The sequence below is a fragment of the Sciurus carolinensis genome, chromosome 10, assembly GCF_902686445.1.
Source record: "Sciurus carolinensis chromosome 10, mSciCar1.2, whole genome shotgun sequence".
NCBI classification, from domain to species: Eukaryota; Metazoa; Chordata; class Mammalia; order Rodentia; family Sciuridae; genus Sciurus; species Sciurus carolinensis.
In genome coordinates, this window is record NC_062222.1 from 96,790,212 (window position 1) to 96,816,594 (window position 26,383).

The window sequence follows — 26,383 nt, forward strand, 5'->3', positions numbered from 1 at the left end:
CAGTTGAGACACACATACCCCATTATCCTTTCAGCCTCTTAGAGCTGTCGTTTCACATAAGGTAAGCAGTTACAGAAGTTGGGTGATGACGAACTGGTGGACTGGAAGGATTTAGAACCCAGGTTTTTGTACCACTCATTATTCTGTTTTCCATTCTACCTTTAGGGCTTCCAGAGCTTTGCTGTGCTTTCCTTACAGGCTCTGGTATTATAATCTATGTAGGATACATTTAACCTGGAGCGGTGGTGCACACCTGTAATCCCAGCAGCATAGAAGGCTGAGACAAGAGGATTGCAAGTTAAAGACCAGCCTCAGCAACTTAGCGAGTTCTTGAGTAACTTAGTGAGACCCTGTCTCAAAATGAGAAGAGGAGATAAAAAAGCGGGGTGGGGGGCTGGGGATGTAGCTCAGTGGTAAAGAGCCCCTGGGTTAAATCTCCAGTACAGAAAATAAAAGAGAGAATATGTTTCTTTCCCTATTAAAAAAAGAGAGAGAGAGAGAGAGAGAGAGAGAGAGAGAGAGAGAATATATTTCTTTCCCTAAAAGAAAAAATATATAGCTCATTTTAAAAATTCAGACAAACCCAAAAGTATAAGCGTGCAGTAAATTTCTAAAAGGTCACCATTAGAGATAAGCTCCAGGAGTTCAGTTCTAAACAATGTCTAGCTGCTTAGACATAACCCTGTGCCCAGATGTTAGACTATATCTCTACATAGTCAGCTATGTTCTCAAAACATTCTTGTGTCATTTCAATTCACTGTGGTCAGTCATGTTCAGAACCTCAGGTGGTACTTATTACATCTTCTACACTGAACTGTTTAACAGTTGATTTCTTCTATCAGTCATCAGTGAGGATGGGTAGCCGCCATCACTACCACCAACAGACTCAGTTGGAGAATCACCACTGAAGCGTGTCTCTCTTATGGGAATGTGTCCTACTTATCAGGAGTGTTGTGGGTAGAAAAATCCCACAGTCCAAATCCTCCCTCCCCTCACCCTCCAATACAGGTCTACATGACCTCAAACTATGCTTAGTGTCTCCCAAAGCACTGGGTTTTTTTCTTCTTGAGAACATTTGGAGACTTCCCATTGTCTTCCACCGCCATCCTCTATTTTTAATATACACATACAATCAGCCGAGTGCAGGGTTTTCATAACTGGGTGTCTGCAGAATGCCCGATTATTTCTATTAGGGTGGGCTATTGGATAAGGATTAGAGTGGAGCTTGCTTGCTAATGAAAGTTTTCTTTTCTGTATAGCTTCTGCGTCATGGTGTTGGTCTATCCACCAGCTCTGATAGTGAAATGATAACCCAGTTACTGGCGTATACCCCTCCTCAGGAACAAGATGACACCCCAGACTGGGTGGCAAGGTAACTGTAAATATGGAGTATTCTTTTAGCTCTGGTAATGTGAGCTTTGATATGAATATGTTTATAATGGAAGTGATTTATTCAGTCATTTAATTAATCCATTCCAGGATTAAAAACTTGATGAAGGAAGCACCCACAGCATACTCCCTGCTAATAATGCACAGAGATGTTATTTATGCAGTTCGGGATCCTTATGGAAATCGTCCTCTATGCATTGGTCGACTTATTCCGGTTTCTGATATAAATGACAAAGGTAAGGGACTGCAGAAGGAATATAAGTTCATAGCAATTTCCAAAGTCCTTACCCTACTGCTAGCAAGCCCTGAAATCTTTAGGTATAGGAAAGTTATGAGTGAGAAGGGATTTAGTTAAACAGAAAAATGGCATTTTTAGATTTTTGTTTGTTTGGGTTTGGTACTGGGAATTGAATGTAGGGGCACTTAACCACTGAGCCACATCCCCAGCCCTTTTTATTTTTCATTTTGAGAGAGGGTCTTGCTAAGTTGCTTGGGGCCTTGCTAAGTTACTGAGGCAGGCGTTGAACTTGTGATCCTCCTGCCTCAGCCTCCTGAGTCATTGGGATCACAGGCCTGTGCCAGGGCACCCAGCTCGGTATTTTGTTTTAAAAGTAGTTTTCTTTTCCTACATCTGAGAATGAGTCCCCCCACCCCACCACCCTCTTTCTTCCCCAAGAGTTGAATGGTTATACATAGTAATTGGTTTTATCCAGACAAACTCATACATGCATGGAAATCAGTTTCAGTTAATGATTCCCTTTTTTCCTCCCCCTTTTCCCTCTCTTCTATCCCCATCCCCTTTCTCCTTCCTCTACTAGACTTCTTTTTGCATGTCTGTTAATTTGTATTTGATTAGTTCTTTATGTAATCCTATCCTTCCCTCCCCCTTTCCTTTATGTTACTCTGGCTTGCACATATGAGAGAAAACATTAACCATTGAGTTTCTGACTTTGGCTAAATTCAGTTAGTATAATATTCTCCATTTCCATCCATTTACTAGCAAATGCCATAATTTCAGAGAATGAGTTACTTTAATGTATTTAATGGATATTCCTATTTTTTCCTGTCTGAACTATTTGTAGCCTTTGTTTAGCATTTTCATTTCTACAGTATGATTTTAGTGATTTTCTTTTTGACTTTTCAGATGTCTTGTTTAGTCATAAAAATCAATACCAGTAGGAATTTTGGAGGACTGTTACTTATCTATGGCTAAAGTTAGACAAAGATCCATGTGCTTTTTTAAAAAATATTTTTTAGTTGTTTTCGGATCTTTATTTTATTTATTTATTTGTATGCGGTGCTGAGGATCAAACCCAGGGCCTCCAACACATGCCAGGAAAGTGCTGTACCACTGAGCCACAGTTCCAGTCCCACCATGTGATTTTAATGTCATGAAGATCAACTCTTCTTTGAGCTGTTTTCCTTTATCTATTAGTGTTTAACTGTTCTGTTGAAATAGCCTCTTTTAAAATTACTTAAATCCATTAACTGAATTCTTTTGTGATTTTATAGAGAAAAAAACATCAGAAACAGAAGGATGGGTGGTGTCTTCAGAATCTTGTAGCTTTTTATCTATTGGTGCAAGGTAAGTTTTACCTCATTAGGCATTTATCTTTTTCCACATTGATAAGACATTTTTCAGCTGGGCATGGTGATGGGTGCCTGTGGTCCAGCTACTTGAGACCACTTTAGCCTGTGAATTTGAGACCAGCCTGGACAAGATAGTAAGATCCTGACTCAAAAAAAAAAAAAAAAAAGATTTTTTTGTTGTTGTTTAAAAAGAAAATTTTCTCTTGCTTTTTGCTACTTCATGAAAGTTTTCTTTCTAACATATATAAGAAAACATGTTCATTTGTTATGTAGATTTGCGTTCAGCACTTATACTGACATGAGTGTTACCTTGTAATTTGAAAGTGTCATCTTTCTATCAAATATCATGAGACTAAGAAAGGAAGAATGTTCTAAGAACTCATTATAATGAAAAAGTTTTTAAAGTCAGAATAAAAATACTCTTTTTAGGGCTGGAGTTGTAGCTCAGAGGTAGAGCACATGCCTAGCATGTATGAGGCCCTGGGTTCGATTTTCAGCACCATATAAATAAATAAGGTGTATGGACAACAAAAAAAAAATTAAAAAAATACTTTCTTACTCTTTATTTCAAAAACCAATAAAAGATAGAACTCTTTTTTTTTTTTTTTTTTTTTTTTAAATTTTTTTAGTACTGGAGATTGACCCAGTGGTGCTTTACCACTTAGCCAAATCCCCTACTCTTATTCATTTTATAAAATATAAAATATTTTTAGTTGTAGATGGACACAGTTCCTTTTTTTTTTTTTTTTTAAATTTATGTATTTTTATGTGGTGCTGAGGATTGAATCCAGTGCTTCCCATGTACTAGGCAGACTCTCTACCACTGAGCTACAATCACACTCCCCCTGCCCCTAGCCCTTATTTTTATTTTGAGACATAGTCCCCTAAGACTTTCACTAAATTGCTGAGGCTGTCCTTGAATTTTTTATTCTCCTGCCTCAGCTTCCTGAGTCACTGGGATTAACAGGCATGCACCATCATACCCAGGACTTTCGTTTTTAAAATTTTAAATTAGAATATAGGGATAATACAAAGATTTATAGAAATTACTGCTAGAGGCATATTACCTTTTAGTTTTTTAACACCATCTTTAGACTTTATATTAAAGGAATCCATTTTTTCTCTATAAGGGAGGGAACCGTGTGTTTTTAAATTGATATTATCATCAGCCTTAATGACTGGTTATTAAAAGTAATTAAAAAAAAAAATTCTTTTTAGATATTACCGTGAGGTTTTGCCTGGGGAAATTGTAGAAATATCCAGACATAATGTCCGAACTCTTGATGTCATATCAAGGTCTGAAGGAAACCCGGTGGCTTTTTGTATCTTTGAATATGTTTATTTTGCAAGACCAGATAGTATGTTTGAAGGTAAGTAAATTTCTTTTCTTTAACTATTCATATAAATTTCTTATTTATCTCATCTAAACATGGCAATTCTTGGCCCAAAGGTTTACCTGGCTCCTAAAGGTACATAGTTTTATGTTTTGGATATGCTAATGAATCCATAAATCACTAGATTGCTGTTTCTCTTCCTTTTAAGTTTTAGACATTATTTTTCTTATTAGAAATAATGCTTATGATTTTCAGATCTGTACTAAGGTCAAAATTTTAAATACCACAGTTCAACAATGAACTCCCAAATTTGTGTGTTTCCACTTTATTGTTTTTGTATATACTGTTTTTTTTTTTTTTTTTTTAACTATCGATTGAACCCAGGGCCTTGAGCATGCTAGGCAAGTTTGCTTTTCTTTTTATATGATGTTCTAAGATTATCTTTTTAGAGTAGCAATATTATATTATACTAAGTAAAAATAACCTATTTCCTTTTTCAAACATACCAGACCAAATGGTTTATACAGTTAGATTCCGTTGTGGTCAACAGCTGGCAATTGAAGCACCTGTGGATGCAGATTTGGTTAGCACTGTTCCAGAATCTGCTACACCTGCTGCTCTTGGTTACGCAGGAAAGGTATTTCTCTTAATTAATTTGCATGGAATTGCATTCTTAGCAGTGGAATACGAAAATTCTAACCCATAAAGGAAAACTCATCAACTTAGTATAAACAAAAGGAAAGGTTTTGGGGGTTATTTGGCTTCTTTAGAAGAATTTTTATTTTCTAGCCTTTAAAGATCAAAAAAAAGCATCACCCAAAGGCTAGGAAATTTGCACTATTTGTGGGGATTGAATCCAGGGGTGCTCAATCACTAACATCCTCACTCCTTCTCATTTTTTATTTTGAGACAGGGTCTCTCTAAGTTGCCGAGGTTGGCCTTGAACTTGTGATCTTCCTGCCTCAGCCTCCCAAATTGTTGGGATTACAGGCATGTGTTACCATGCTTACTGGTCCTGTTCATTTTTTAAAAAAAATGATATCAATGATATCAACATGAAAATGTAAAGAATTTAGTGGTAATGCAGGTTGAGCATCTCTAATCTTAAAAACCCAAACTTTGAGTACCAACTGAATACCACAAGTGGAAAATTTCAAACCTGACCTCATGTGACAGGTCATAGTCAAAACACAGGCACACTAAGAATATTATATCAAATTGCCATCAAGATGTATGTGAAACATAAATGAATTTCTTGCTTAGATGACTTGGTTTGCATCTCCAGAATACCTCATTGTACATGTGGTTATTCTAAACCTAAAATTTGAAACCCTCTTGACAACAAACATTTCAAATAAAGAATACTGGATGTGTATTTGTATATTAACACCTCCTACTTGAAATACCCTCATTAGACACTAGCATATCATTGCCTACTAAGTCTGGGTAATAAAGCTGTTTATGTTCATTTTGTATAATGTTCCTAGTGCTCTGCTTAATTTCACTTTTTATAACCAGGTGATTGTGTAGGTACAGTGAGTAACCCTACAGTAATCCCTAATATTCACTGTCTTGGATAGTATATTATATTAGCAGTTTCCCATTGTTATAATGAAATATACCTGAGTCTGGGAATCTTTGTAAAAAAGAAAAGTTTGTCTAGATTATAATTCTGAATGTTCAAGGGTAAGGTACCAGTCTTAGTTTATTTCTGGTGAGTGCCTCATGGCAGATGAAACCACAGTGACAAAAAACCAGAGATTGCATCTCCAGACTGGAAACCAGAGAGCAATTCAGGGTTCAGACTCAGGTTTTATAACAACTCGCTCTCTCAAGGCCAATTCAAGACCCTGAAGGACCCTTGAGAGCTATCAATTCTTTCTGAGGACAGCCCTTGCCCTGTAACTCCCCTCTCCACACACGTACCTAAGGACCGCCATTAGACCCTGTCCTTTTAAAGATTCCACACTACCTCTACCACACAGAGGACCATGCCTCTAACACATGAACCTTCAGGGGACAAACCATAGAAGATAGTTTCATTAGTTTCTAAAAGAAACAATATACGTATATTTTTGAAAAGGTTACCTTGAGAAATGGATGACTAATTTTCCTGTACCTAAAGAGCCTCTCCTTAGCCTGTTTTTTTTTATGCCAATAGTTTTTAAATATGTGAATTTTTCTCACAGTAATTTGTATTCTCTTCCAAGATAGAGGAATGATCATGTTTAGGAGAGCAGCATTAGGCAGGTGCCTAATTTAAATTTGAGGACAGCATCAGCAAACCTGCAAGTCCCTATCTCAAAAAATAAAATCAAAAGGGTCATGAATAAAGAGAGGCATTAAAATTCTAGCAAGATGGATTGTTTTCTCACAAACTATATTACTTTTGGTGAGAGTTTCCCTTCTTTTTCCCTCTTCACAGTTTAGTAAAATAAAATTATACTCTGATAATGGCAAGTTTGTAACAACCACCAAATTGTCAGTTTTATCTATGTATTAAAATGCTAGAACTATCTAGAGAAAAAAAAAACAACAGAGCCTGGAGTACAGTGTGTATTACTGCTCATTTTTTATGTCTCCCCTTTCAGTGTGGACTTCCATACGTGGAGGTGCTGTGTAAAAACCGGTATGTCGGAAGAACTTTCATTCAGCCGAACATGAGGTTAAGACAACTTGGTGTTGCCAAAAAATTTGGAGTATTGTCCGACAACTTTAAAGGCAAAAGAATTGTTCTTATAGATGATTCAATTGTGAGAGGCAATACCATCTCACCTATAATAAAATTGCTCAAAGAATCTGGTGCAAAAGAGGTAAGATTAAAACATCCCAAAGCATCAATAATTAACAATACAATATTAGCAGTAAAAATTGACATTTAGTATAGTGAATCAAAGTGGATAGATAGGTCAATATGATAAATTAACTTTTCATATCAGTTTGTTTTACAACTCACTGTGGCAATTTGTAGAACATGTAATAGCCACTCTTGTGTGTACACTAAGCCCTTGAAAGACGAAGAGCTAAATAAAAAAGTTTAAGGATAATTTTGCAAAAATAATTAGAAGATTAATTTTGAAAAGTACAACAGGGGGCTGGGGGAACAGTCAATTCCAGTGTAATAAATTTGACCCTTTTTAAAATACTTTTACTTATTCACTTTTATGTGGTGCTGAGAATCAAACCCAGTGCCTCACACATGCTAGGCAAGTGCTCTACTGCTGAGTTGCCTAGGGCCTTGCTAAATTGCTGAAGTTGGTTTTGAACTTCCAATCCACCTGCCTCATCTTCCCAAGCCACTGGGATTACAGGCATCCACTACTACACCCAGCTAATAAAGTGTTTCTTAATTTATGTATATTGTTTTTTTTTTTTTTATACATATTGGTATTGCCCACCTAAAAGACTACAGTATAGGTCTAGGGATGCTGCTCAATGGAAGACCACATGACTACCTTGTGTGTGGCCCTGGATTCTATACCCAGCAGTGGAAAAAAAAATTTTTTTTTTTTTTAATATAGTGAAGATGTCCTACTTGCTCTGAGAAACCAAAACAAAATTGTGTGGTTTACTTTTTTTGCTCTGTTCACTTTTTCATGATAATCCAGATGCAAACCTGTAATATCTTCAGGGTATGCCTCTGTTGTTATATTTTTAAACTTCAAAGCTTATTTTAACTTTAAATATTTTAGTAGGTCAGATTATATAAGTGAGATGTCATTTATAATAAACAGTAGAGCAAAGCTAAAAATAAAATTGTAGGAGAAAATGGGATGGAAAGCAGTAAGACTCTATTTAGAAGTTTCAAGATAATTATGATTATAATTTTCCAGCCTTTTTTTATGACTGGTAATGATTAGATATTCTTCAAAGTTGTTTGAAAATTATATAGTACAAACAAAGGTATAAAGTAAATACAACGTCTGTTACAATAGTAAAACGAATGGACCCAAAAAAAAAAAAATCTGGAATGGCTCTAGTATCTGCCAGTAGAATAGTAAAGTGATCAGTGTGGTGACATATGCAGCCATTAAGAACTGTGCAGAGCTGGGCGCAGGATACATGCTGTCATCCCGGCTATTCAGGAGACTGAGGAAAAAGGATCGCAAATCTAGGCCAACCTGAGCAACTTACTGAGCACTCCTGTCTCAGACTAAAAATAAAAAGGGCTGAGAATGTAGCTCAGTGATACAGCATTCCTGGGTTCAATCCCCAGTACTGCAAGCCAAAAAAATAAAATCAAGAAAAATAAAGTTTTAAAGAAAAAAAAAAGTGGACACTGAATATGACTATGTAAATGGACCTAACAAAAGGCAGAAATAATAATAGACAAAATTAGCTCTGTTTGGTAGTAAGGTCTTTGTTATGATCTGCTAGATCATATCTTTCTTTTTAATATTTTAAGAGGTAGGCAAAAGTACTACTCAGGTATTATAAGAGAAAATAACAGTAGCACTAGGACAATAAAGACATTAAATGAGAAATAGGAGATCTGAAAAAAGATTCCTTATCAGTGACATGAGAAAAAAAATGTCTATTATTCATTGAAACAAATTTTATAGTTTTCCTTATTGCCATGTCATTAGTAAATGTGCTAGAAAACAACTTTATTTTGGATTTGATCAGTGGAAATTTTTGTGTAGTTATTCTTTCTGTGAGTATGTGAAATGCTTTCTTTCCAAGGTACACATTCGAGTAGCTTCACCACCAATTCGATACCCATGCTTCATGGGAATAAACATTCCCACAAAAGAAGAGCTTATTGCCAATAAACCAGAATTTGATCGTCTTGCAGAATATTTAGGTAGGTATTAAAATTTCTGTAAACGTTGTTTATTGAAAGAAAATCTAAAACTTGTTGGCCTTTCTACGTTCAATAAAAATTAAGTTGAGTGCTCGCTTCGGCAGCACATATACTAAAATTGGAACGATACAGAGAAGATTAGCATGGCCCCTGCACAAGGATGACACGCAAATTCGTGAAGTGTTCCATATTTTTAAAACCAAAGGACGAATGATATCACTAATAAGTGGACGATGACACATAATGGGGGGGTGGGAGGGGTTAGTGTTAGGGTTAGAGTTAGGGTTAGGGAGGGGGGCAAGAATGGAGGAAGGAAGGACTGTATAGAGGGAAAAGAGGGGTGGGAGGGGTGGGGGGAAGGGGAATGAATCAAACAACATTACCCCATGTAAATTTATGATTACACAAATGGTGTGCCTTTACGCCATGTACAGAGAAACAACATGTATCCCATTTGTTTACAATAAAAAAAATTAAGTGAATTTGTTAGTAACATTGAATGATGTTCAATATGTTAATAACCCTGATTATATCATATATGTTAAGCAGATAGTGAGCACTGTTTTGAACAGTGGTAGTTTTAGACTTTGTAGACCCCATGGCTGTTGGAGGGCTAGGCCAAGGTGAGGCCAGAGAAGGAAGAATGGATTTATAGGTAGAATGAATAGCAATTATATGAGCTAGAGATTCTGAACGTTAAGATCCTAAGAAAAATGATGAGAAAAGTAAATTATATCAGATCTGACCCAATGGTCAAATCCCAAGGAAAGAAAGAATTTTTTCATGGATTTTAACAGAATAATTCTTAATATGAGATAAGGAGACTTAGAATCTGTTATCCTCCCTGAGACATCTTTATTTCACAAATCAGGAGATATGTGAACCATTTAGTGCCACATAATGTCCAGTCATTGTACCTCCACACTAGTAGCAGACATTTCATTTGACTCGTCCACCTTTGCCTTATGGATTACATATTTTGAATATCACCCTGATAGGTACCATATTGTAACCACTCACTCTCTGCCAGGACTATACTGCATGTGTTATCCGTATTGTCATAAATTCACAGTTAAGTGGTGTTTGTTTCCCCCATCTCATAGATGAGGAATAAAAGGCGAGTGCCTTTGGAACTTACATTTTATTTATTTATTTATTTATTTATTTATTTATTTTTGCGGTGCTGGGGATCGAACTCAGGGCCTTGTGCTTGAGAGGCAAGCACTCTACTGCCTGAGCTATCTCCCCAGCCCCCTTTTGAACTTTAATTAGAGGCTAAACAAGGTCTTGGGTTCACTTTCTAGCGCTGTCCCCCTCCTCCCAAAAAAAGGAAAAAAAAAGTTTTTTCTATTGATATTATTCCTCAAGCCTTCTAGTCTTGAAGTATTCCTACTGTTTTAAATTGTTATCCTCTAAATTCCTATGAAAACTTTAAAAATAAATGATTTGCATTTCGATTTCTTTTCTTTTACCTCCCTCTCTTTCTTTTCTTCTTTTTAAGAAAGGCCTAAGGAAAACTTTTAAACCTGGCTTAAATGATGCTGTTTGTAACTATGCTCTGTTGAAGTTTGCCTTTTTTTTTTTTTTTTTTTTTTAAAAGCCTCATAACCTTTTCGTTTTTTCCACTTTCCTCCTGTAGGAGCAAACAGTGTTGTGTATCTGTCAGTAGAAGGACTGGTTTCATCTGTACAAGAAGGAATGAAATTTAAAAAACAAAAAGAGAAAGGAATGATATATGATTCAAGAAAATGGAAATGGATTGGAATGTTTTGAAAAGGATGGTCATTGTACAGCTTGTCTCACTGGAAAATATCCCGTAGAGCTGGAATGGTAGTGGGAAAGGGCAGCTATGTTGCTGAAGATAGAAAATTGGTCAAGGAGTGAAATGGTTACACCTTACTGTTTTCTCAGTTGGTAAAATATATAATGCCACATGCTTGTGTTTTCCTTTATAAGTTTTGAGAGTTTTTTAAATTTCTGTAAAGGGTACCAAAGTGCTATAATTGAACCTTGCTAATTGCATATAATACAACTTGTGGTATTCTTTTCTAAGAGGCCTTGGCTAGACTTTTTCACCTGTAGAGAAGGCAGGTGATAAGTGGCATTTGCCAAGTCCATGCTTAAAGTGTTTGTGAGAAGTTAAACTTCAGACAGGAGCTGTGGTAGAGGCAGGACAGGTGAGTTAAAAACATTTCATGCGAAGTTTGAATCTATTATACCCCATAGTTTTCTAGCCTCTGCAGTTCTGACTGTAGTTACAACCTTGGCTTCTCTAACTTTAGACAACTCTTTGAAAAAAAGAACAACATAATCTTTCTGTGCCTCAGTTTCCCCACCTATGAATGAGGTATTTATAATTATTAATCATTGATAGGAATGTGAATAAGTGCTAGACTTTTGGTGCTTAGAGCCAACATTTCACTCAGATTTTAATATAGTCATAATCATTAGCTTTTGAAAAGTGAATGGTAATTAGCCTTTTTTAAAATTAGTTTGCAATTGAGATTCATTATGATGGAGGGAGATATACAATTTGGCTGATCCATGCCATCTCTCTTTGAGATCCCTTTGAGAATGGTTGTAAAAATGTACCTGTGGGAAAAAAATTTCCTACATTTGACTAGAAAATATTAACTGTAATATTTAGTGCCCAACAATATAAGCCCAGCAAGTAACCTAGTAAATTTTGAAAAAATAATACATTTTAAAAATTCAATGAACCCTTTTTGGTGGGGATACTAGGGGTTGAACCCAGGAGCACTTAACCACTGAGCCACATTCCCAGCCATTTTTAGTTTTTTGTTTTTTGTTTTTTTGAGGCAGGGTCTCACAGAGTTGCTTAGGGCGTGGTTAACTTGCTGAGCCTGGCCTTGAATTTGTGATCTTCCTGTCTCAGCTTCCCGAGCTGCTGGGATTACAGGCGTATATATGTATCCACATACAAATGATTGAACTAAGTGATCAAATAGAAACATGGTAGGCGTCACTTTTGTTTAATGATGAAGCAGAAAATTGCTTTTTGGGATTTAGAATACCCATATGCAAGCATCAACTTACAATCACTTTTTTCTACTTTGTTTTATTAGTATCTAATGATTTTTTTTTTTTTTTTTTTTAGTATTTTTCTTGTAACTCATATTTAGAAGATTGAGATGATTTGCCTACCAACTCCTGTTTATATAAGATTTTTAAAACAAACAAGCTTGTTTATGTGTTACCATAATTTGATGTATATAGTGTCCAAATACATTTAGGAATTTAATATTTATTAATAACTAAAATTGTTTTGTCTGCCCTTGCTCTATAGTCCCATGTGTTATTGACAGGTCAAGATAAAATGTTGGTAGGATTTTAATATGTCAGTAGCATCTGAACCCTATGGCAGTGACACAGGCAAACTGGCATTTCAAAGCCCTGGGACCATTCCAGCATGTGTAGCCTCTTGTCTTAAATGCATTCCCCATGGAAGCATGGAGGAGGTGAGACCTATGGGTCATTTTTGAAATTGCCTTACTTAAATTTGATTTTCAAAAACAAGAGACTCAGGGAAAGTATTAAACCAAAATCTCTGATTTGACTTCTGTGTTTTCCATAGTTTTATTTTGTTTTATTGAAATGCTTTTATAAAGGAAAATAATACTGTGACAGTTTGTTTCTCCAATTTTTTTTTAGAGGTTTACAGTTTTACATATTAGTCAGGTTCATCCCAACAAACTCATACATGCATGGAAATCAATTTCAGTTCATTATCCCCTCCTTTTCCCCTCCCCTTACAAATTTCTTGATATTTCTCCATCATGGTCTTTTATGTCACAAGTTCTGAAGTTGAATTAAACTACAAGTTTTTTTACCAACTTGGTTTCAAGTGTTGTTTAAGTACTTTTGAACTTATATAAGCAAATTACAAAGGAAAAAAAATGTGTTTCCCCAGGATTTACATTGTGAACTCAAATAAACCTACTTTTTTGTGACCTCTTTGTGATTTCTTGATGACAAATATATGTAATAAGTATGTTTACATATGTGTGTGCTTGTGTGTGTGCTTTTCAAAATAGTGATAGTTAATGCATCATGAAAAATAGCATGAAGACAACTTCCAGGCTCTGTGCTGGAACCACCTATTCAGATGTTATGTCTCTGATCCAGGCATTTCAAGAAATAGGCCATTGCTTATGAATCAGTTTAAATTTCTGGTAGAGTAGGAGAGACAAAATAATTAGAAATGCAGTATTAATTAAGCAGTGTTAATTAAGTATGGCAGGTTCTTTGGAAACACTATGGGAATGAGGAGGCTTAGATTCTTAAAGCGTATATGTGTTGGGCAAGTGCTTTTAAAACAAAGGCAATAGATGCATAACCTATAGTACATGCAGACAGTGGACTATTATGTAGTACTAAAAAGACATGAGCTATCAAAATAAATTACATGGAAGAAATTTAAATACATATTAGAAAGTCAAAGAAGCTAGTCTGAAAATGCTACATACTGTATGATTCCAACTATATAATATTCTAGAAAAAGCTAAACCAGGGAGACAATAAAAAGAAATGGTTGCTGTAGGTTAGTGGAGAAGGGAGGATGAATAGGTGGAATAAGATTATTAGGGCACTGAAATCAATTGTGCACGGTACTATAATGTACTGTAGCAAATGTGCCACACTAGTGAGGGATTTTGATAATGGGGAAGGTTATGTGAGGGCAGAGGGCATATAAATTCTGCTATGAACCTAAAACTATTATAAAAAATAGTCTATTTTAAATAATGAAGACATCAGAGTCCCACCTCTTAAATAATGTATTGCTTGTACTTAAAGATAGCAGTCCATGTTCTCCAGTGTCTCTACATTTAAATCTTTTTCTGTATTGGTCTGTATTAGAAATAATTTTGGTGTCTTTTGTTTGTTTGTTCGAGACATGGAAGCTCTCAGTACTGTGTTACACAGGCTGCCCTTGAACTCCTGGGCTGAAGCAGTCCTGCCTCAGCCTCAGCCTTCTAAGTAGCTGGTACTATAGCCATATGCCACAGTGCACAGCCCATACTATTTAGTGTACCAATTTTTAGACATCACTTATTCTCCTGTCCTGGACTCTACAGTCCATTTCAACAGGTAAAGGATACATTTAAGCATATACATATTGCTTCAAAATCTTGCCCTAGAACCAATAGCATCCCTTAATTTTCTAATGCCTGCTTCTTGGATTCAAGTAGAACCTAGTCAATGTCTCTAAGGAAAACTGTCATCATGTTCTTAAAGAAGTGGAAATGAACACCCAGGCTTCTTTTCAGAAAAAGCTGCATGCTCCTTAACAAGACACACTAGAATAAGTGTAATATACAATGTAAATCTGTATTTTTATGTACAGAACTGTTTCTCATATATCTAGGGAGTTTGTTGTATGTCAGGAACCAATGCTTTAATCTCTTTGGAATCTCCTGCAGATAATGCTGAATTCTCCGCACTTTGAGAAAATGGGAAAAATGTACGAAGGCGTTCCCAAGCACTCTTCCTCAACAAATTGAATTTGCTTTGTTGAAAATTACTTCTCTGATCTCAGTGTTGACATTCTAAAGGATATGATAGGAATAATGTTAATTTTATGTATCAACTTGGCTATGCTATATGCTTAATTGTTTGTTCAAATTCTAGGCTAGATGTTGCTGTGAGGGTATTTAATCAGAGGACATGTGAGTAGATTGCCCTGCACAATGTGTGTGACCTCATCCAATCAGTTTGAGGAATTTAAGAAGCTGATGGAGGTTTCCTGAGGAAGGGATGAATCCTCAGTTCAACCTAGAAATCCCGAGTTTCCATCCTGCTGACATGGAATTTGAATTCTTAGATATACAAACCCAACTCTTAGGCCCAGATTTCCAGCCCACTGGCCTTTCATAGATTCACATTATTGAGTCCCCACAATCACATGAACCAATTCCTTAAACATCAGTCTTTTTTGGGTTTATATTCTATTGGTTCTTTTTCTCTGAAGAATCTCTAGACTCATCCTTTTTCAAACAGCCTGACTTCCTCATCCCTTCTTTCTTGCTTCCATAGTCACTTCTCAAAATGCCCACATGGATGAATGTCAGCCCACCAATTTTCTCTCTACCTTCTGAGCACAATGTACCGTGCTACAGAAATGCCTAACAGGGACCTAATCTTGTTCAGGAATAGGATCAAGAAATTTCAAAATTATTTTTGAAACAAAAAAAATTTTTTTGTAAGAAACACACTATCTCATTTAATTATTACAAGACCCCCCCCCTTTTTTTTTTTTTTGCAGTACTGGGGATCGAACTCAGGAGCTTGTGCTTGCAAGGCAAGCACTCTACCAGCTGAACTATCTCCCCAGCCCCAAGACCCCCATTTTACAGATGAAACTGAGGTTCCCAGGGAGCAGCTTCTCAGCTAGTCATTGTCAGTACTGGGGCTTGAAATCACGTACTGGAGTCTAAAGTCCATTATTTTTTTCTTTCTTTTTTTTTTTTTTTGTGGTTCTGGGGATTGAATCCAGGGCCCCTGTGATTGTGCAGCACTCTACCAACTGAGCTATAGCACCAGCTTCAACCTTAAAGTCCATTCTTCAACTCCAGTCTCAGAAGCACAAGAGGAGAAGCCCCTGTCCATTTGGGCAGACAAGGTATTTGTCATTGGTCTGTGGGACTTAAAAATACGGTCTAACCTTTTGTTAATTAGGGTCAGACAGTGTTACCTGGATGCACAGCCAAAGAACAAATGCTCTTACCTGCTCCTCTTTCGGGCCTTCTCCTCTACCCTTCTCTCCCTGTCGGTCCGATGAACTTTGATGAGGACTGGTTTATTTACCTCTGTTCTTTGATTCCTTCCTGGCTCTTTTGGTCTCCATTTGCTGTACTCGGAGCCTTGTGAGGACAAAGCCCTGCAGGTCCCTCCAAGCACTGAAACGCGTCCCCCAGCTCGGGATCAGCAACTGCTCTGGGATGGGGACGGCTCTCAATAAATAAGAATCGTGACCGCAGGTGACACAGACTGGCCAGGGCTGAAACAAACATTTTTGAAGGAAACTCATTGACACATGAGAAATGTGTAGGTAATTGGGTGAAGAGAAGCAGTGAAATGAACAGAATGTGTCAGTGTATCAGTAGGGCAGGCATTTGATTCTTCCCTGTAATTGGAACATGAATGAAGTAGAGCCCAGTAAAATTAGTTGGAGAAACAGGTACATAAGACAAATCTCTGCTCAAGTTACTTTTCAGTGTAAGAAGTATATGTTCCTGTTGGGAAACGGGTCTGGAATTATAACCTACATAAAAGCTAATAAAAAATAACTAGTTAAGGGACTGGGGAGATAGCTCGGTTGGTAGACTGCTTGCCTTGTAAGCACAAGGCCCTGGGTTCGATCCACAGCATCCCCCCCCCAAAAAAAAAAAAAAAAAAAAACTAGTTAATGTGTCAGGTCAGTGGAAAAAGGAGATTCCTGGGTGAAAGACCATTGTGGACTCACACACAATGGTAGAAATTTAGCCCTAGGCCTTTCTTAGGCAAGCACACAAGCATTGAACTATTTCCTCAACCTTTTTCTTTCCTTTTTTTTTTTAAAGTGGGTATTGGAGATTGAAAATAGAGGCACTTTACACTGAGCTATATCCCCGATCCTTTTCCTTTTTTATTTTGAGACAGGGTCTCACTAAGTTGCTGAAGCAGGCCTCAAATTATCAATTTGATAATTGAGTAGGTAATCAATTTGATAATTATCAATTTGATAATTGAGTAGGTAATCCTCCTACCTCAGCCTCTCAAGTTGCTGGACCACAAGTGTGTGCCATCCCACCAGCTGTTACTTTGATTTTGGGGTAGGGTCTCACTAAATTACCCAGACTGACCTTGCACTTGCAATCCTCCTGTTCTGGCCTCCCAAGTAGCTGGAAGTGTAGGTGTGTACCACTGTACCCAGTTAAGACAACTTGATAATTTACAGCAAAAGCAGTAGGCAGAGCTTCATGTTTGTACATTTCCCGTGCTTCCAAATCCCATGGAGGTGGCAGGAGTATGTCTGGATAGATATGTGCACAGTGATTGTGTACAGGACAGTGCTTCACTACTTATAAGCTCGCTCTTTTCCTGGGGAAGATAGTACTTCAATGCTGAAATTGGTCATCTCAAACAACCCTGAAGAATGACCTGGATTAAGAGAAGTTCACACTTTGCATTCTCAGCATATCTAGCAAGAATTTTCAGGGACCTTCAGGACCCAAATGGGCCCTCAACAAAGTATACTGGGTTTGTGGGATAGGGGTTGAAGGGGATGGGTAAATCCTCAAGGACTTGAAGAAAGATATTGCTGAAGAATTGAAATCTAGGGCTTGGAATTGTGTCTCAGTGGTAGAGCACTTGCCTAACACATGTGAGGCACTGGGTTCGATCCTCAGCACCACATAAAGTGAATAAATAAAATAAAGGTATTGTGTCCATCTACAAAAAAAAAAAAAAGAATTGAAGTCTAAACTGCATTTATGAAGTAGGCATGGGGAGCCAGGCATGGTGGTAAACACCTGTAATCCCAGCAACTCAGCTACTTAGCAAGACTCAATTTTTTTTTTTTTTTTTTTAAGGACTAATGATGTAGCTCAGTCATGCAGCTACTGGGTTTGAGTCCCCTACCCCCTCGGGGAGGGAATAGTAGGCATCTGGAGAGAAGGGTATTTCGACTGGAGATCCAGTCAAAGCATGAGTGTGGAAATGTAGGGAGGACTTGGTATGCTCCAGACTTCCAAGCATCTCATTGTGGCCAGAGCTCATAGTAACAGGAGTAGGGCCTGTGGGAGATGGGAGTAGGGGAGCAGTGACCAACTTTGAGAGGTCATGCTAGAAAGATAATGAAGCAGTTTAATGTAGGGATTCAGCTAGACCTGACTACAACCATCTTGAGTTGTAACCACCATGACTGTTCTTGAGTAGCCCTGGTCTGTATTCCCTCCATGGTTTCCCAGCATACTATAAATAGACAAAACCATTAGAGAAGCACTAGACCTTTACAATGCAAACCCTGTTGCCATCAATGCCAGGAATATACCTGAAATCTTTTACATTAGTTTGAGCTAAACCAGGTCCCTTTTAGCTTAGATGAAATCACTTTTGTCCTATCTATATATGCCTCTTTCTTCTAAACCAAAGCATGAGGATCCACTGGTCTTACTGTGACCTAGAATCAGGTTTCTGCCAATAAGTCCCCAGTAAATTGCAGTCTATGCAATTCTGCATCCGTTGACCATTTTCCAGTCTCATGGCACTTTGGCCAGTTCTCATAAACTGACAGTGGTCATCCCAGAACACTTGCTTACCTTGCTTAAGAGTCTAAATGTTAGGATGTAGGCAATGAGTCTAACTCTCTGGTCTCATAGCACCTTGTGACTGGTTCTCATACATGGGACCTGTTTCAGAATACTTGCTTCCCTTGCCAGACTCTGAATGGTATGATGCAGGCAGTAAGACCACTGAAGCTTCTTATGCTCTTAGCAGGAGGGTGCTATGCCTGATCTGGTATGTTTTGGAATGATCAGTCTGGATTACCACCAGCTCAGAAAGTATCTGTGTGCTTTACTGGGAATTGAACCCAGGGCTGTACTCGTGGCTGGGTAAGCCCTATTTTAAAAAGCTTAATTTTGAGACAAGTTCTCACTAAATTGCCCAAACTAGCCTTGAACTTGAAATCTTCTTGTTGCTCTAGCTGAGATTACAGGTGTGCACCATCATACCTAACCAAAATGTGTCTTGAACACAGTCGTTTCCATTTGCTCTTTGAGACTCCCTGAAAGTGAGAGTGAATGGATCCCTCCACCCCTGTGCTGGGTCTCAAACCCAGGACTTTGAAATGCTCTACCATTGAGTCCCTAGCAAAGAGATTTTACTTTAAAAATTTATTTTATTTTATTTATTTATTTTTTTACTAAAATAGGGCTAATTTATTACTTACAAAATCTTACCTGCCATAAGTATTTTGGGTAAAAAGAGTAATAGACTCTCAAGGGTAAAGGGAAATAAATAATAGAAATGAAGTTTTGTTTGCCTGTATTTTCCAGGATCCCACAGTGCTGGGGACTCGAACCTGGGCCTCCAGCATGAGAGGCAGGCACTCTATCAGGTGGGCTATATGGCCTGCCCTAGAAATGAAGTTCTAAAGTCAATAGCAAAGGGCTCAGCTATTTGTGTTACCAGAGACAAGAACTTCTGATTCAGTGACAACAGAAACTAAACTGAGCCAAGATAGCAGGAGCACAGAGAGGCACGGCTTTCATTAGGGCTCCAACTGAAGGGAGACATGTTTTTTTTACTGATTTTCTGGGGTAGGCTAAAGTCAATTTTCCACTGGCCAGGGGCAACATTCCAAAAGATGTTTCTCTTTGCACAGACTTGTACTACCAGGCAGTAATGGTCAACTTGTCCAAACTTGAATTACTTTCTTACAGCTGGTGCCATAAGCCTGTGCAAATATCCTGGCCTTGTGATTCCTTGGGATAAGACTGAAGGACTGCGGGCTGCTAGAGTTGCTGAAAATGCACAAGAGTGGGGTGGAAGAAAATACACACCAGCTCTGACGGGCACTGATCATGTCTACACGCAGAGCTGAGTATAACCTGACCCAAAAGTTAGGGCAGCAAAGGGGACAAATGCAATATGAAGACAGATGCCAGGTCTTTTTTATACTGTTCCAACCACACATCAGACATCTGCAAGGTCAATTGAAGAGTCAATGTTTTCAGCAAAAGTGGCCTTCAAGCCCTTGAAAAGTAGCCTAAGCAACCATTATCATCATAACCCATAGGTCAGAGATAATCCACAGTAAAACTAATGTGAAACTAGTCTATTACCCAACTGTGTGATTCCGTTTTTTAAGTTAAATTGACTAAGAACAGGTGAAGCTCTAGAGGGTTTCTTTAGGTTTTTCCCCAGTAACAATTTCATCATGTGCAAACTTTCTATGATTTTATCAAGGTCTCATGACCGGACAAAACAGCACGAGGCAGAGAAGCAACATGCCATGCTACAGGTCATAGTTTTATGGTGCCCAAGGGTTTATTTCACTGTCCCAGCTTTTTTGTTCCACCATGGTTCCTGCTTTTGACTTTGATTTGGATCAGCTAAATGCTAAGCCAGTCAGGAGCCAAGCCAATAGGCACTCCGAGTTGCACCAGAGAACCCTCTGAAAGGATCAGAAACTGTTTTCTTGGAAGTAGGGGGTGAATAGGGCAACTAAAAGAAATGAACGTTTATTTAGGAATGAATTATATCCTTTTACCACCCTCCCTCTCCCCAACCTAATGCTGAAGGGTTTTTTTTTTGTTCTGGGGAAAGTAAAACAGGGTCTTTGTATCAGAAGGCACAGGACATCTAAGAGAGGAGGATTAAGTGAAATTAATACTGAATTGAGAACACTTCTCCCTCTTGATTTTCAACAAATTTGTCTGAGGAGGAGGGAAAGGCTTTACATGTTGTTGTTCCACTAAAAACTCAGTTGGGTCAGAAAACATGTTTATTCAAAGCCAGCTCTGAGGAAAATAGAGACTTATCTCATGTCCGTCTTCTGGGGGATCAAGGACATAGAAAAGTTTTTTATGGGAGGGGGATATTAGGGCAAAAAGAGGAATTTCACGGGTTTCACCTTTCCTGGACATCACGGCATTTGTGATCTCCTTATAATATCAAAGGGAGCACTGACCTGGGGTCAGCATCTGCATCTTCTTTTTAGATAAACATTAACTTTAAAACTAGGAGAAAAGAGGCATTGCTGAGGGCTTTCTGTAGAATTTAGAGTACAAAAAGAAAGGATGTTAGAGGTAGAGGAACAGATTAGGGAAATGGTAGGGAGGTGAGAAGGAAGTAGCTGTAAGAAAAACAAACCATCTTTTCCAGGAAATAGTCCCAGGATTAAAAAAAAAAAAAACAAACAAACAAAAAAAAAAAAGCTGTGGATTTAGCTTGGTGCTAGAGCACCCCTAGGTTCAATCCCAAGAAAAAAAATGACACCAAAAACAAATAAATTCCTCCCTGAATTGCTCTTCAGAGGGACTCAGAACTTTCAGTTTTTAAGTATGAACAAGTAATCAAGGATCCCTAACATGTTAGGAAAGCCTCTAACGTGAAAGACAGCTCAAAACCAATAGAAGGAAAAACCCAATAGAAGAAAAACAAATTTGAAAGAAACGAGTCCTGAAAAAACACTCTTTAAAAGTATTAATATCAAAGCTGAAAGATGATATTGCAATAATAAAAGAGAGCACTGTGGCAGCAACTGAGTCAACTGGAACCAAGCAAGACTGGAAAGTCTTTACAAAAAAGCTGATGAGAAGACCTGAACTAAGGGAGCACTAATGGAAATGATGATGACATTTTGGAGATGTAAATTCTAGGACCCTCAGTGGAAAACATTCAGAGTGTCTGAGAATGAGGTTCAGGAATTTTAATTTTTTTATCTGTATTGGGAACACTTTACCATTGAGTACATATGATAGGGTACAGATAGATGTGAGTGGTGGGAACATGAGGTTAAGGGACTAATTCTATAAAATAGGATCACTGTGCTGACCCCCACATGCTATCTTTTCCAAGAAGCAATTTACCTACAGCCCTGCCTACCTGGCTTAAGTGGACAAGATATGTCAAATTCCTCAGCAAACTACCTATTATCTGCAGGAGAAATGTAGGTCCCAAGTAATGTGGATAAGGGAAACCCAAGTTAGGCTGAAGAGTAGACTTTTGTCACCCTTTTCGCAGACCAGATCCTGAAACTCAGGGAGATAAGGATAATTCCTCCTAATGATAAAATCTGTAAGAATTAATGGTTAAGAATCCAATTAGGTCAAAGTGACCTAGAGTTGTCATGGCAGTGAAACTTGAAAGTCTGATGTTATCTTGCTGTCAGTCAAAAGTCAAGAGGTGGAACTGGGAAGGACTCTCTGGAAACTTCTCTGAGATCCACAATAAAACTGGAGTGTAGGAGAGGCATGCTATCTCTCTTCTGAGAGGACCCACTCTCTCCTTAGAGTGTGTTCCCTCTTTTCCTGTCCCTTCAATAAACTCATGCCTGTTACTCTAAGCAACACATCTGAAATCTTTCTGACTTGATGGCAAGAATCAGGGCTTAAAAGGGTGTCTTAAAAAGGTGTCTTAGTTTTCCAGAAGGTCCCAGCTCTAACATCCTCAGACCTTTTTGAGACAGTTTAAGGTGCTTAGGGCCTATCTAGATTGCTGAGGCTGGCCTCAAACTTGCAATCCTCCTGCCTTAGCCTTCCAAATTGCTGGGATTATAGGCATGCATCACCAGGCCAGAACACCTTTTCTTTTTTCTTTAAACATCATCCCAGTGGACACTGTGGGCACATGCCTATAATTACTGTGCACTCCACATCTGGAACTGGAGGTCACAGGGTCTTGAAGGACTATGAGAGGGTAAGAAAGGTGAAATTAACCAGCATGCTGAGTAGATTATGGTGTCATTCCCAAAGACAAGGCACGTGTTTAGGGACTCCCCCTCTCCCCAAAAAAGGTCTCGTTAGTTTGAGAAGCCCGTGATACACTGGAAGAATCTGGTTGTGTAGAGGTTTTTCTTGCTTGGATTAAAAGTTGCAGATTTCTTAAAACGTCAGTTTCATCATGACAGGAGCTTTGCTTGTTGTTTTGCCACCGCATAGTCCCCACCAGTCTTGGGTAAAGTTCTCAGAAAATGCCGAGTGAATGGAAGCCAATCATTATCATATTTCACAATGATTTCTTCTTCATAACCTTAGGAGATATTTTTAGCCCCCCTTTATGAATGAAGAAACAGCGGGTCAAAACTCAAGATTCTTGTCCAGGGTTTTCCTGGCAAGTGGTAAAAGGTAATATTTTACACTGATCAGCTCCAAAGTCCTTGCAGTCCCTGTCCGACACCCACCGTAACTCGACTCAGCACCGAGGCCGAGAACCGTTAGCAACAACCCACGAACTCGCCGCTGGTTTCCTCTACAGCTTCCGAAAGGGTCGCCGGTGTGACGTCATCCCAGCGACACGGAAGATTTACGTCATCCCAGAAGCACGGCGGTGTAGCTTTACGGCTGCTGGGTACTCCTCAGTGAGGGGTGTTCTGCTTGGGCTTTTGGGAAAAGTTCCGGGTGGGTCTGATGTCTTTGGAAGACCCTCTCAGTGAGTCGCTGCAGGGTGTCGGGCAGGGTTCTGTGCGAGGAAGGGGAAAGGTGGCGACCCCCGCACAGCTTTGCTTAGCTTCAGAACCACTGACTCACCGAGGGCTTGAGTTGGTGGGGTTTGGCGGACTGGTAAGGTGCAAATTAAATGTGACCTGTGTGATCTACCGATTCCCTCATTAAATGGAAGTAAACTACGCCTGTAATCCCAGCGACTCGGGAGGCCGAGGAAGGAGGATCGCCAAGTTTGAGGCCAGTCTCAACGATTTAGCAAGAACCTATCTCAAAATTGAAAGCATAAAATAAAAAGAGTTGGGGGTGTAGCTCAGTGGTAAAGCGCCCCTGGGCTCAATCCAAAATGCCGCCTCAACCATTAAAAAAAAAAAAAAAAAAAAGGAAGCTTGCTTTGCCTGTTACCTCTTAATGTGATTTCAGAGCATAAATGAAAGAAATGTTTTGGAAGCTATAAAGTGCGTTTTTGCTAAACGTGATTGCAAGAGTCCTTAAAGCAATAGAATTTGTTAACACTTTCTTTCCTCTTGTGTTTTGCGTTGCGCTGGGGATTGAACCCAGGGCTTTACACAAGCTGTTGTTGACACTTTTAATACCTCTGATGACTAAATAACAGTCTTTAGAGTAGTAAAGTAGCAAATAACTTAAACTTGATACCTTTATATATAAAACCTACTTACCATATTTTTTGTTGTTACTTTTCTTATAAGGACCCAGAAATGTCTGGACAGCTAATAAGTAGAGTATTCTTTATTGGAGAGATTATATATTTACGATTCAGTGAATGAAAATGAAAACTTGAGACAACACTGGATTTCGCCACTGGAGGTTAACAATAGAAAGACATCTTCCTGTATTGGTACCTATGGTGAGTTGTTATAATGTGTCATAAAAATGGCATTTTAGGGGCTTAGTGGTAAAGTGCTTGCCTTGCATGTGTGAGGCACTGGACTTGATCCTCAGCACCAAGTAAAAAAATAAAGTTTTTGTGTCCATTTACAACTAAAAATATTTTTAAATGGCATTTTAATTTTTAAGAATTTATTTATAACCCTGCCCTTTGATATAATTGTGAGTAATCAGGTTGTTATCATGTGGAAAAATGCATCTTTTGCACATTTGCAATATTTGCAATTTTTTTTTTTTTTTTTTGTGGTGCTGGGAATCGAACCCAGGGCCTTGTGCTTGCAACACAAGCACTCTACCAACTGAGCTATCTCCCCAGCCCCAATATTTGCAATATTTGACTAAATATTTGTAATACCTCAGAATGATATATAGTGTAGGCAATTTGGTAATCGTGTAAAAGAGGATAGCAGAAGGCATTCTGTGCATTAACTTTATGTTGCAAAATAAACACATTCCCTGTAATTGCAGCACATGCTCTGGCTCTTATATTTAATTCTATTTAAAAATTTTATGCATCACAATAGACCTACTACTTATAGAAGTTCTTATTAAAAATACTGTAAGTACAAAAGTTATATTTTTAAATTTCACTTTTATAAATTACAACATTTGAAATTTTTTAGGTCTCAACAGTTACTGGTTCATTTTATTGATATATATTGTTTTATTTTGTCTAAGTAATTTAGTTAAATGACATGAATGAAAATCAGTTTGAACACTGGGCAGAGTGGCACATGCCTGTAATCCCAGCAATTCAGGAGGCTGAGGCAGGGGGAGCTAGTTCAAAGCTAGTCTCAGCAATTTAGCACGGCCTTAGGGGACTTGGTGAGACTGTCTCTGAATAAAATACAAAAAAGGGCTGGGGATGTGGCTCAGTGGTTAATTGCCCCTGGGTTCAATACTTGGTACCAAAAAAGAAAAGAAAGTCAGCTTGAAATTTGTTCAAATAATTATAAAGAAATAAAAACCTTGAATAATGAAAATAAACTACTTGATAAATCTTGTTTGCTTTGAAATATGGAAAATAGAGTTCAGAGGGAAAAGTCACCTTTACCTCAAGGAAACTCTTAAGTTGAGTGTTTTTGTTATCATGGTTCTCTGTTCTTTGATGAAATACTTTTTCATATTTTTTTACATAATCTGCATTGAGAAACCCAGAAAACACTATGCTGTTGTGCTGTAATGCTTTGAGTTATAATACCTTTTTTAGAGTCTTAAATAAATTTATTGTTCGTTAAAAATCAAGTAAAATTGACCAAAGAGCTTGCTTCTTAACAATTGTAAAAATTACTCTAAAATATAAAAAGTAAGGATAAGCACTATTTGTATACATAGTGCTCTAAAACTGGGTGCATATGGCATGAAGTTTTTTTCTTTTTTTTTTCTATCAAAGATTGATTTTACTTTTACCTAGGTTCAGTTCCTACTTGAATTTAGAAGCAGACTTATTTACATAAGTCATTATGTTGGATATTGACCATGTTATACAGCTTGATCAATCTGTAGCAGTAACTGAAGGAAATGGAAAAAATAAGTGTGTGGTGCTTTAAATTCGGTCTTACTGGTTAATTTTCAAATATATTTCCTTTTATATTATGGGCAGTTGAGAACGAAGTCTATATGTCTTATCTTTTTCATTCTCATCTATGTATATGTCATGATCTTCATTTTTATTTCAAACTCTAACCCAGTGCTAGTTTGGCTATATCAAGTTAATTTTTAACTTTGTTGTTATAAAGGTACCATAAACATTTCATAAATTCAGAGCTGCTCCAGTTATGTATTTTGATAGTTACTTTTGTGAGTTTTTCCTCTCCCTAGACTAAGCTCCCTAAATCTCCCTCTCCCCCTAGCATTTTTGTGTACATATACAGTCCTCTGCCAAGAATATTTGGATAAACTTAAGTGAAATGACTCTTCAGGAATTGGTCCATAAGGCTGCTTCCCTTTATTTGGACAAAATAGCTGTGTGTTTTGATGAGTGCAACAACCAGCCTCCAGTTTATTATACCTACAAGACTGTGATTAATGCTGCTTCAGAATTATCAGATTTTCTGCTATTACACTGTGACTTTGAAGGAATTCGAGAAATCGGTCTCTACTGCCAACCTGGAATAAACCTACCCTCTTGGATTTTAGGGTAATATTTTTTACTGCTATTAATTAGCAATAACTTACTCTAAGCTAAT

The 26,383-nt window shown here is 37.8% G+C and overlaps 2 protein-coding genes and 1 non-coding gene across 3 annotated transcripts in view; all 3 read left to right on the forward strand.

Annotated features, from left to right (window-relative positions):
• Positions 1-11,918, forward strand: part of Ppat (phosphoribosyl pyrophosphate amidotransferase) — a 39,005-nt gene extending 27,087 nt beyond the window's left edge. The window contains exons 4-11 of the mRNA XM_047566863.1: positions 1,260-1,372; positions 1,480-1,625; positions 2,902-2,974; positions 4,198-4,349; positions 4,823-4,950; positions 6,905-7,126; positions 8,997-9,117; positions 10,757-11,918. Coding sequence (XP_047422819.1) covers positions 1,260-1,372; positions 1,480-1,625; positions 2,902-2,974; positions 4,198-4,349; positions 4,823-4,950; positions 6,905-7,126; positions 8,997-9,117; positions 10,757-10,890 — 1,089 coding nt within the window. The 3' untranslated portion in view covers positions 10,891-11,918. The remainder of the gene's footprint in view (positions 1-1,259; positions 1,373-1,479; positions 1,626-2,901; positions 2,975-4,197; positions 4,350-4,822; positions 4,951-6,904; positions 7,127-8,996; positions 9,118-10,756) is intronic.
• Positions 9,206-9,312, forward strand: LOC124995184 (U6 spliceosomal RNA). Its single transcript, XR_007110655.1, has one exon. It is a non-coding gene; the product is annotated as a U6 spliceosomal RNA (small nuclear RNA).
• Positions 11,919-23,163: 11,245 nt separating the features above from the next.
• Aasdh (aminoadipate-semialdehyde dehydrogenase) overlaps positions 23,164-26,383 on the forward strand; it is a 31,383-nt gene continuing 28,163 nt past the window's right edge. The window contains 3 exon segments of the mRNA XM_047567291.1: positions 23,164-23,274; positions 23,996-24,153; positions 26,048-26,334. Of these exon segments, the coding sequence (XP_047423247.1) occupies positions 24,151-24,153; positions 26,048-26,334 (290 nt within the window). The 5' untranslated portion in view covers positions 23,164-23,274; positions 23,996-24,150.